General features: G+C 39.9%; 1 protein-coding gene across 1 annotated transcript; it reads right to left on the reverse strand.

Annotated features, from left to right (window-relative positions):
- Positions 1-913: 913 nt before the first annotated feature.
- On the reverse strand, positions 914-8942 carry suox (sulfite oxidase). Its single transcript, XM_034868634.1, has 5 exons — positions 8827-8942; positions 6273-6343; positions 5733-5901; positions 4078-4344; positions 914-2509 (listed from the first exon to the last, which is right to left on the reverse strand). Exons 2-5 carry the CDS (start codon positions 6329-6331, stop codon positions 1289-1291), a joined length of 1716 nt encoding a protein of 571 aa, XP_034724525.1. The 5' UTR covers positions 6332-6343; positions 8827-8942; the 3' UTR covers positions 914-1288.
- Positions 8943-11291: the final 2349 nt, after the last annotated feature.

Here is an 11291-nt window from a genome sequence, read left to right on the forward strand (position 1 = left end):
TATTTATGCGCATGCGTGAACATCGTGCGCATGCGCAGAACGGATCGTGTAGGCAGGACGGATCGTGTACCCACAGGCCGTGCTGGCAGCTAGGCGAGCGTAACGTGTGTTACAAAGTGACGAGCAAACGTGTTTTCTGTTGGAGATGGTAAGTTCCTTTGGGGTGGCTTTTTCACTTTGTAAACCTATAACGTGCACAAAAAGATATGTAACACAATAAAGGAAAGGGGAAAAGCCAAATCATAATATGAGCACTTTAAGCTTCTTTAAGCTACTCAAACTCACAGTTTTTCATTATTTTGTAAAATAATTATAAAATATTATTTATTTTGAGATTATTTTTTGAGCTTTTATGGATAGCTTTTATGGATAGTATGGAACCAAAAAGTTGGGAGCGTGGATTGGTGGCTGGAGAGATGCCAGTTCACCTCCTGGGCACTGCCAGGTGCTCTTGAGCAAGGCACCGTACCCCCCCCCCACCGCTCAGGGCGCTGGTTCAGCTGGCAGCCCACTCACTCTGACATCTCTCCATGTATAGTGCATGTATAGGTCCTGAGCATGTGTGTGTATTTCAGGCCTGTGTGTGAGTACTAACAAAAAGTGTGTACACAGAGTGTAGTGCAGTAATTTCCCCATTGGGGACTAAAAAACAAATTATAAAAAAAATTATCTTATCTTATCTAATAGGTAGGTGAGAAAGGGGAGAGAGAGGGGCCTGCTGTACCCACTGAGCCAAACCGGCCTCAACTTATAAAATATTATTAATCAGCCACATCTGCAGATAATAAAATGCTAGGTTTTGTTTTAACTTTCAAGTTGATGATTCCGGTCTTAGTAAACTCCAGTAATGATCTGATAATCTTAATGTAAATAATAAACTTCAAACTTTTCTTCATATCAACAGGATTTCATATGACTTCAAATTAAGTTTTTAAATTACGATGCATGTTAATAACACAATTAATTCAACAGTTTTTAATATGACGTCCACATCTTCAGCATTAGGATTGTCGATCCCGATTACAAAAATAATTTTCTCTTTTCTACAAATTAGAAAATTAACAGACATGTAGCGTAGGTGAATCATCACAAGATAAAATTGGACATATTTTGGTTATTTACATCCTTTAGCTTTGTTCTAGGTATCTTAAATCTTACAGCCAACATGTTTGCTTAACATCCTGCTGTATTTTCTGCTTAGTCTCAGTGACAGATTTTAAACAATGTCTAGTCTCTGATGACTTGGTGTCAGGCATAAACCTGTTGAATTTGGATCAAACCACTGAGTCTATTCCTCGCTCTGATCCTCTCTGATGTTCACCTTCACTCTGTGCCAGGCGTTGCTCAGCACGCCCCTCAGATTCCAGATGGGAGGAACTGTGTCCGGCTGCATGTTGTAACTGTTGTCAACCGCCTTGCAAACTATCTCCAACTCCTGAGCCTCAGGAGGAAGAGGAGCCGTTAGCTCCCACAGCTTCCAGGCCCAGGCTCGTCCCGGTGGGGGAGAGGGTTCAGGTGCTTGTCCCTTCTCACTGCTCCTCAGCTGGGCCACCTGCCACGTCTTTCCTCCATCTATAGAAACATCTACACGCACCACCTCTCTGCCTCCGCCACTCCAGGCGTAACCCTTCACCGTCACCTCTTCCAAACTGCGATCGATCACAGCACCGTCTGCCGGTGTGGTGATGGCTGACTGAATGGGCAGCTCTTGGATGGCCGGAGCAGACTTGAAGTCCACCGTGTCCCAGTCCGTCCCGGGGGAGAAACCCTTGTAGTCATTCTGCTGCCAGTGGCTGCTGCTTTCTTCCGCACTCACAATGATCTTCCCCAGCCACTTAACATTGCGTGCACCCACCGTGCCTGGAACCACAACGCGCACAGGGTAGCCGTGGTCAGCAGGGAGATCCTCGCCATTCATTTCATACGCCAGCAACACATCACCTTCCTCGCTAACGGCCTTGTTTAGAGGGATGGAGGCACCGTACGTAGTCCCAGTCACTTCTTTGTCCAGCCCTTCAAACTGAACATGGAAAGCCCGCTGGGCCACATCGGGGCTGTAGCCAGCAGCCAGCAACACATCCCTGAGCCTCGCACCGCTCCATGTAGCATTACTGATCGCAGCAATGCCCCAGTTCAGTCCTTTCACCTGCTTGACCCGATTCATCTCAGAGCGGCGGTTACCGGCACATTGCAACGTGGCCGTGACAGTGTGTTTGGGGAATCGAGTCTTTAAGTCTTCTAAAGACAGCGTCAGCACTGTAGGTAGTCCTTCTATGTGCAGCTGATATGAAGCGGGGTCCACTCGAGGAACTGGCAGGTGGTTTCTTTTGAAGAAGATGGCAGAGGGGGTGATGAAGCTGTCAGAGAGGATTTCAGGAGGCGGCTCAGCATTGAAGGGCTTGAGGTTATTGATGCGCAGGACGGGGTGACGCTCGGGGTCAGAGGAGTAGGGGTCCAACGTGTGAACGGCCTGCTGCTTCTTCAGGTCGTCCGCCCTCAGCTCACCAACCTTATATTAGCCACAGACAACTTGTGTTAGACCACATGGGATTCAACGCTACCAACTATTAAATATTTTCAGCAGCACTTTTCCATTCATCTCAAAATGGCCTAAAATGCTAATCAAAAGGCATAGAAAGATACTTTCTCCACAAGACAAATATCAGCAAAGTGAATTTTTCTTACTGCCCACTTGAGGGAGTGCCAGTATTTAGCCTACAGCAGTACATTAGTATACAGTGCACAGCAGACCTTTTCTTATGTAGCTTCAGTGATCAAGCGCGAGACAGACAAAATAAATGACAAGGATAAATTCAACATACATTCCCTGCTAAAAAGCTGCCACATGTTCACATTAATACAGCACATTTAATGGATTTGTTTACTAAATACAATTGCTCTGTGTTTTGTGATTGAATTGCACTTAAAGCAAGTTATAGCACTTGCAGTGTGCGCGGCGCAAAGCTGAATCAGAAACTCCATCTGTAAACTGTGATGGATGCTTACAAGCCACAGACTGGGAAATCATTTTACTGTCAGCCATGTTTCTTTAGTTGATAAGCGTGGGGGTCTCCTACTCTATTATTACTGTTCTATTTTTCAGCTAGAGATGTAACTCAAAGCTAGAGAGCTTTGCAAGGTGAAGCTGCTGACTGGATGTGTTGCATTGTTACATTTAAAATGAGTAAAATTAGTAATGGTTGACACTTTGACTTCAAGTCTACAGTAATTTATAAACTATTTTAGCTGCGAATGTGACTTACAGTTGTTCTATATGTCAGAGGTTGCACGCCTCTGGAGCAACTAGGGCTTAAGTGTCTTGCTCAGAGACACATTTTAAACGCACACTTTAAAAGGGGCGTGGCTCTGGACAACCATTAGGGCCAATCATCACAGAACTCTCAGGGTTTGTTCAGATAAGTGCCCCAGATAAACCCAGACAGTTTTATATTCATACATCACTAGGGGGCGCTACAAGTGCAAGATAGGTGAGTGGTCTTGCACACATTTTGCTATAAATCACATATTCATGGTCCAATCATTACTAATCTCTCAGTATATGTCCTCATAAGTAACTGAATCACAGACACTGCAAGTCCCATTCAAAATTTACCACTAGGGGGCGCTTTAAACGTTGAATGACACAAATCAAGATTTGAGCTAAGGAATTGCAACTTGCGGCTTTATTAGCAATTGTTTTTGTGTTGGTCATCTGCTTTTCTCAAATTGTCGTGAGCTTGACTGAGCTACATATCACCCTGAATTGAAATTAAATGTTTTTGACAAATCAGTTGTAGGCATTTTAAACAAAGTTTGTCCAATAGTTACAAAGCTACCACATTGTGCAATAACTTTGAAGTTGCTGTTGAGAAAAAAGGTTTGAACCCGCGAATGATTTTTATTTTATTTTTTAACATACAGTCACTTTAATTTTGTATTTTCTATGATATTCATGATTTAACGTTGTGTCCTTTTTTTGCAATTTGGTTTAAACACAAACTTTTTAGTAAAGCTCATCCTAACTTTTTATTTTTTACTGTCATTTAGTTCAATTACAGAAAACAAGAATCGGCCCACCTTATACTCTGAGAGCATTTCCAGCACATGTTCCTGCTTGTGTACAGCATACAGCGCCCAGAAGGGTTCAAGGGCTCCACCTGCCGCCAGCAAGATTTTATCCCCACCAGGGTGCATGGCCACAAACTCAGTGATGTCATAGACTCCACCTTTGTAGGTGACCCACACGCCATCTTCCAGAGTGCGGTGACTGGTGACCTCTTCCTGGCTGAAGACTGGAAGAGCTGAGGTCTTCTCTATGGTTTGCACTGTCTCTTCCTGCTCAGCCTGCACCAGAGAGAAGGAAGGAGGCATCAGTTTGGAGATCCATCAAAAAGATTATTTGAAAGAAAAGGCAACTGGAAAGCAGGAATCCAGACTGGAACACTTGAAAAGAGTATGTTGAGTAATTACATTTTTCTTAGTACAATTATGACTGAAAGGTAATTTGGATTCTTCTGTAATCACTTTACAATTGTATTTATAAGTCACTATTAAGCCTCTGGTGTTATAGTGATAAACTGGCTGTAACAGCAGTGGCAGTGTGTGTTCTCATGTTTGCACATGCCGACACCACTGGGGTGCGTGTTGGTTCTGATGTGAGAATGTTAAAGTATCTTTTAAAAGCCTCTGGATAGGATACACAGACTCAAAGTCCAGTGACATTATACTGATACCACAAGAGAACAATAATAGTAATAAACTCATGGTTGAGAGCATATTCTTCCCATTCTTTCCTCTGAAGAGATTAATCATCTGCTCAGCTCAAAATGTGTTTGCATGTTAAGTCCCAAAAGATGTGGGAGGGAAAGTTGACAAATGAGCGGACATTGCAAACAAATTGATGAGACAGGTAACTGCCCTCGCTGTGAATAGAATCATTAACAGGGTGTGACTGAGAGGGAACATGGCACACTATTTTTTCTACATTTAATATTATTGAACCGTTTAAACTTAATAACAACTACCTAATTTAGATTCAATCATATACTGCACATTTACACTGAGCTGCTCTAGATCAACACTTGATCCATTTTGAGAAACAGACTTTTCAGGCAAAACATCTGGCAAAGAAGTGTAGCTAGTGTCCGGCTACATCTGCATTTCATCTAAATGCATCTATTGGTTATCATTTTGTTAAATTAACAAAAACATACATCTTGAAGATGTAAAGAATGATGTCAAATAATCATCACAAGTTAAAAACATGTTCAACTGACATAATTTAGCCCTGGCACAACAAAACCAAATTAAACAGTGACTGTGTTCACTGATCTTATCTCCTCCTAGTCTATATCCACGACCTTCCACTTCTGGGATTGCACCGGTGCCGCCGGAAACTCCGCCGAATGTCCCTCATTTAGGCTGGATGCCCGTTACCTTGGGCTTTCTCTGTAAGGCCTTTTTAAACAGAGAATATCTATCCAATCTGAGTTTTCTGTTGCAGACTAAAACAACCTTGGAATGTACTCATGTTTCACAAAAACAAGTTCCTTCCCTGGGCTATGTTACAGCGGCGCCATGGCTCTGTCCGCCCAAGACGATTGTGACTGGTTTAAAGAAATGCCAATAAACCACAGCACTTTTTTTTTTTTTATCCCATCCTGGATCGCTGTGTGGACCAGCCAGACCCTCCTCCGCGGCACTGTGGAAAGCGAGACTAATCTCTTCCTAACCTTGTGGTGGTGGAGTCCATAAGCCAGTACAGCCCCGGTACCAGCCAGCAGTCCAGCCAATGCATGTCTCCAGCTGGGCCTATGTGCACGCTGGTACCATCTCTGGTCCTCACTGCTGCTGCTCCAGAGACGAACTGCACAGGACGCCACAGCAGGTGCCACTTGATGCCTATGAAATAAAGAAAATGGAAATGTAACTTTTTATGCAGATCAAGCCAAGCTCAATAAGTCTGTATGTTCAAGAATAACTGTACAATTCTGTTGTATTCACAAAATGTAAAATAAAGATAGAAGAAAAAGAGATACAGGAAAAGGGGATCAACAAAATTAGTGAGGTTGTGTCGGCTACCAAAATGTTAGACAAACATTTCAAAAATCAACTTAATTTTTCTAAAAACACAGCTTGAGTTGTCTGTTTTAGTATCCTTCATTAAACTGAGCCTTTGGACTGGATGCAGCTCAGACCAGACAAAACCTAACTGCTGTCAGTGCAGGCAAAGTAAATGTCTGGTACAACACCCGTTTGTTACAGTGCTTTACCTTTGAGTGTTGAGAGGGCCAAATCGAGTCAGGGTGTGGCAGCGTCTGAGGAGCAGCATTGCACTGATGTTCTGGGAATGAAGTTGAGAAAAAAAAAAATAATTCACTGTGAATCAAACAGAAAGCATATTTCAAATTATTTCTATGAACAAGTTACTGAAGTTGCACAGAAAAAACACTGAAATACAACCTGTGGGTATCAAATGATTTCTTAGTTTTTGTATTTTCCCAAGCAGACTGAATTACTAAAATGTTTGGCGGGTTAAAGGCAACACACAAAAGCAGTGCATGACACCCTTTATATGCACCAACTGATATCTATATAAGCTCTTCTACTGGCAGTGTCTTAACGTTCAAGCTATGCTATTGTTTTATTTCTCAGCATTGTCATGCATCAACTTTTCAGAAAAGCATACTTTTTTTTAATACACTTCACATGCCAGCTTCTGCACATTGACTACGATTTTTTTTGTTTGGCGTGTGCCACAAATGTCAAATAACCTGCAACAAATGACGAGCGTCGCTGTCTGCCTTTCTAATCAATATTAAATGGCATCTCTGGGTTAACAATTGTGAGCATAACATGGATTAATGGTTTTTAAAAAAGGATGAATGTGTTCCAAGATTCTTTAAGTCTGATATACAGTTTTTTTCCAACATTGGCCAAACCTGCTCTCTCTTTACAGCCAACATGTGTTTCTGTTAATTAACAACTGAGCCTTTAAATGCTTCAACTCCTTCTGAACTGAACTACCAGAAGTTACTTCACCCTACAAAATGAGCCAACCAGCTCAGGGGGAGTGAACAGAGAGCGAGAGGAGGGCCGAGTTTCAGCTCCCTCTTCTCTTGCCACAGAAATGTCAGTAGATAGATGTGTAACTCCATTTTAGTCATCAGCGTTTGTCCAGCATACAATTAAGAAACTGACTAAAACTTATAATCATTAAATTAGATGATCTTGTCTTCTTCTGTTGACAATACCATGGCAGTGTTGACAATTAAAGAAAAAAGTTGACTCCAACCTGAATCAAGAAAGGAATGTTCTTACGTAACACAAGCCAAATGATATCTAAAGACCTTCTTTCACATGTCCATGAGTGTAGATTATTCTGAGTATTTCTTTATTTTTTCATTATGTACTTGTCTACAGTCAGACAGATAAAACTTGCAGGATATGTTGTTTCTTACAGTACAGCCTTTTGTTAATGTTTGAAACGTGACATTTCAACAGTAGATTGGACTCTAAAGTGAACTTCAGAAGATAGTGTATACAAGTTTAATACTTACAAAAAGGTTAACTACTTCATTGAAATACAACCTGAATCAAGGAAGATGATGAAATGTATCAAAGCTTTAGAAAACATAATTAAAGGGTTGTTTTACGAGTAAAGATCTGTGACTAAATTGAAGGATAAATAATACAATCTCCCTTTTAACTGAATCATGTGACCAAAATTAGAAGCACAAACTTTATCATTTTATAAACTAATTCAAATTTTAATTTAAAAATATGGAGTAGGCTAAGTTGTGAGATAACAAAAACTTACAGGTCGCACATAAAATGATAGATAAGAGGTAGAAGAGCTCTGCGTTATCAATCCATTACACCCGTCTTATCATCAACAGTGGCTTTTAATATTCCTCGGGGTTATCTTCAACCAGCTCTCACAGAGACAGCTACTTGAAATTGACTTAAGACAGGGTCTCACAACATCTTAAGACAAGAAAATGTTTCATGCTCAATCCGCCTTACTCAAAAAAAATGTTAAGAAAACTGTTCTATTTAAGGCTTTTAAACATGTAAATACCAGAAAGAGTGAATTGTAACACTGTAACAACTGAACCCATACAACACACTGCCTTTGAAAACCTGGGGATTGTGGTGCACAACAAGGAGTATATGGGTACAACATTCCTCTGTAAAGTATATGTGTGAAGTGATTTCACAAACTTGAAATAACATTTTTCTACACTATAATATTACCAGGCATTGAGAAAAACAGCCTCTACAGTTAAGTGACCAGCTGACACTTGTCAGATGCGTTTCTGATAATATAGAGTTGAAAAAAACATTCATCAACTTTATCACAGTTGTAACAATAAAAAATCAAACTTTCTCGCCTTTAATACGTCAATTTAATGTAAAGTTTTGTTGTGTGTAAAATCTGCAACATCTTTGGTGTAAAGTTGAACAATATATCCTCTTGATAACAGTATGTCCTAGCTAACGTGAAAGTAACAGCCTTTATGCTTTACTGACATACTTCATGTTAGCAATTTACAGCCAAGGCAGCGCATTTACCCATTTAAGAGTCAGTTCAAATTAACTTAATTAACGAAACATTACGAATGATAACGAAATATAAAATGTAACGTTAGCTAGGAACGTTATCACCATCTTTTTGGCTAACTTGACGTTAGCTAGCTAACAGTCAAGTAAGCAATCTTGCCACTGATAGCCAGCCAGCCTGCCTGTCCTCACATATGTTCGTTTACATAAGAAAACGGTGATGTTTGTTCACATAAACTAAACCGAACAAACACAACTACTCACTTATGTCGTCAGTCGCCTGCTTGTACTCATATGCTCGCCACAATTCACAACCGAAACAAATTGCACAGCTTTCAACAACTGACAGAGGGGGGTTCAAGACAGTTGGTCATGTGGCAACCCAAAGCCTCTCTGCCATACACTGTCTATTACAGTCTATGCTCTCTACAGAACAGGCGAGGCAATTCCAGCGGTTAACCACCACTGTGGTTATTGGGTACAAAAAGCACTCAAAATATGTATAACATTGTTTTTAAATGTCTCCAAATAGTGTTAAATGTCAGTTTTGGTCATTTATTGAGCTCTCTGAGCGAACCCTGAATGCACCTGACTGTACAGTGTAAACACACAGAGGGAAAGTTAGGTTTGAATAAAACACGACAAGGTTAACAGAAAAGGGAATATCGTTGTTGTGTATAAAAAAAGATAACTCAAGTCAGACAACTGACAAGTGGGATGCAGGTATGTTCTTCCAGTATGCCCTTAGAAAGGAAAGAAAGAGAAAAATAGAAAGAAGCTGCAGTGAATGTTCTTATCATCTGACAAAACATCTTTTCCCATTTTGGATGTATTTTATTTTATATTTGTTTATATAATTATTTTTTATTATAAGTCGAAGTAGAACCTCTGTAGCCTACTCTTGCTGGCTGGCATCACTTATCAGCTGGTGTCAAAGAGGAAGTCTTTATCAGGAAACTTTATTGTTCCAGTCAACAGCAGTAGGTGTGTTGATATATTACAACCTCACCAGAGATAAAGTTATCTCACCGCTACAACAATGCAATTGTGGAGTCAAAACTGGTGTTTCTCATGAGACATTAGTGCACAGAACAATATAAATTAGATATCTTTAAATGTTATTTACCACAACAAAATTACCATTGCAGTTTTTAGTAGCTTTGGGAAGTCATAAAAGAATAATTTGAGACTAATGATCTATCTTATTTCTCAAAATAAGACCAGAAACCATTCGCCCACTTCTCTTTACCAGGCATCACCACATGTGCATTTATTTTCTCTTGTGCTTGTTTTACAGGTGTTAATTTTTGGTTTCCAGCTGCATTTTTTTCTGAGTAACTCAGTAAATATTTGCCCCAACAGTCTTCACGCACTGGTTTGCAACATAAAACAATCCATCCCAGTCACACTACCTGTATAATGTGGGAGGCTGCTGCTCATGTCAGTAATGGTTTTTACAGTAAATATAGATTTCTTTCCTTCATTTAAAAAAAGGACTGCAGTTATTATTTATTGATTCAAGTCTGAGTTAAAGCTAAACCAGCAGTAACACAGTTCTTCACTTCAGTTTCTTCTCTTTCAATACAACATTTGTTACTGCTACTAACCTTAAATAACACATATTTAGCATATACAGACAGGGCATATAGACATGTACAGAAGCAGAATGTTACAAAAACGTTTGGACAAATGTGACACAGGATTACCTTTTTCCAATTTTGCTTTTGTGAGCCCTGCCATGTTTTTGGGAATCCAGTCAAAACATAACCTGTGTAGCTCATGAGTTAGGATGGCGTTTCTATGGCACCAAGAGATTTACTAGACTGTCTGTTTTAATGACAATATTTCCAACACCCCTGGTAGACTTTTACACATGCCCCAAGTTATCCAGGTCCTTTCTATGGGTGTTTAGATTGTCCAATGTGCTTATTGTCATCTGACATTTTCATGTCAGTAAGGTAGACTACATTGAAATGGACCAGAACACACTGTTGCTCATTGAAACATTTTACAGACCAAACAATTCCTTAAGCACAGTCACAGTAAAGGGTTAGATCTTTCTGACATTTCCACAGTAACATTTATACACACCTTAAATAAATATTTGTCCAAGAAAAAAAGGTATGCAGTTGGGTCCACCCATTTTATTTCTATGGGTGCAACCAATTAATTCATTAGAGCTGTAAATGTCAAAGAGTTTTTGTTGTAGAGTTCCCATTAAAGTGAAAATGTAAGCTTATTGCAATTCGCTTTGAATGGTGCTGTATCTACATGTACTTACTGCCTCTTACACAGATTTGTGTATGTTTTATATCTAACCAACCGCCCTAAATATTTTAGCCTGACCAGAAGAATAACACATATTGCTAGTGCATACAAACCAGTAACTTAAACTGTATGTGCATAGTGAGCTCTCTAGCCCTGCCTTTTGGCAAAGTGTGCGTAATCAACACTGCAGCAATACCCGCTCAAATTTGTCTTCTAACAATTCTTGCTTGTCTTTGATTTCAATATTAAATGTTTTATTATCTTTTGATCATTCTTAGGCACTTTAAAAGTGCAATCAAAAGTTTTACTTTTTAGCAACGTTTTCACCAATATAAGTAGTTCTGCCACGTTCCCATCATGTATGCTAGGTAGTTCTAAACATTTCGGTGTGATTTTGCTTCAGTGTTCAGCTTCAAGAAACCCATTCAAGAAAATCAGATATAGACATAAGTTTGCATGCC

Source organism: Etheostoma cragini, chromosome 4, assembly GCF_013103735.1.
Source record: "Etheostoma cragini isolate CJK2018 chromosome 4, CSU_Ecrag_1.0, whole genome shotgun sequence".
NCBI classification, from domain to species: domain Eukaryota; kingdom Metazoa; phylum Chordata; class Actinopteri; order Perciformes; family Percidae; genus Etheostoma; species Etheostoma cragini.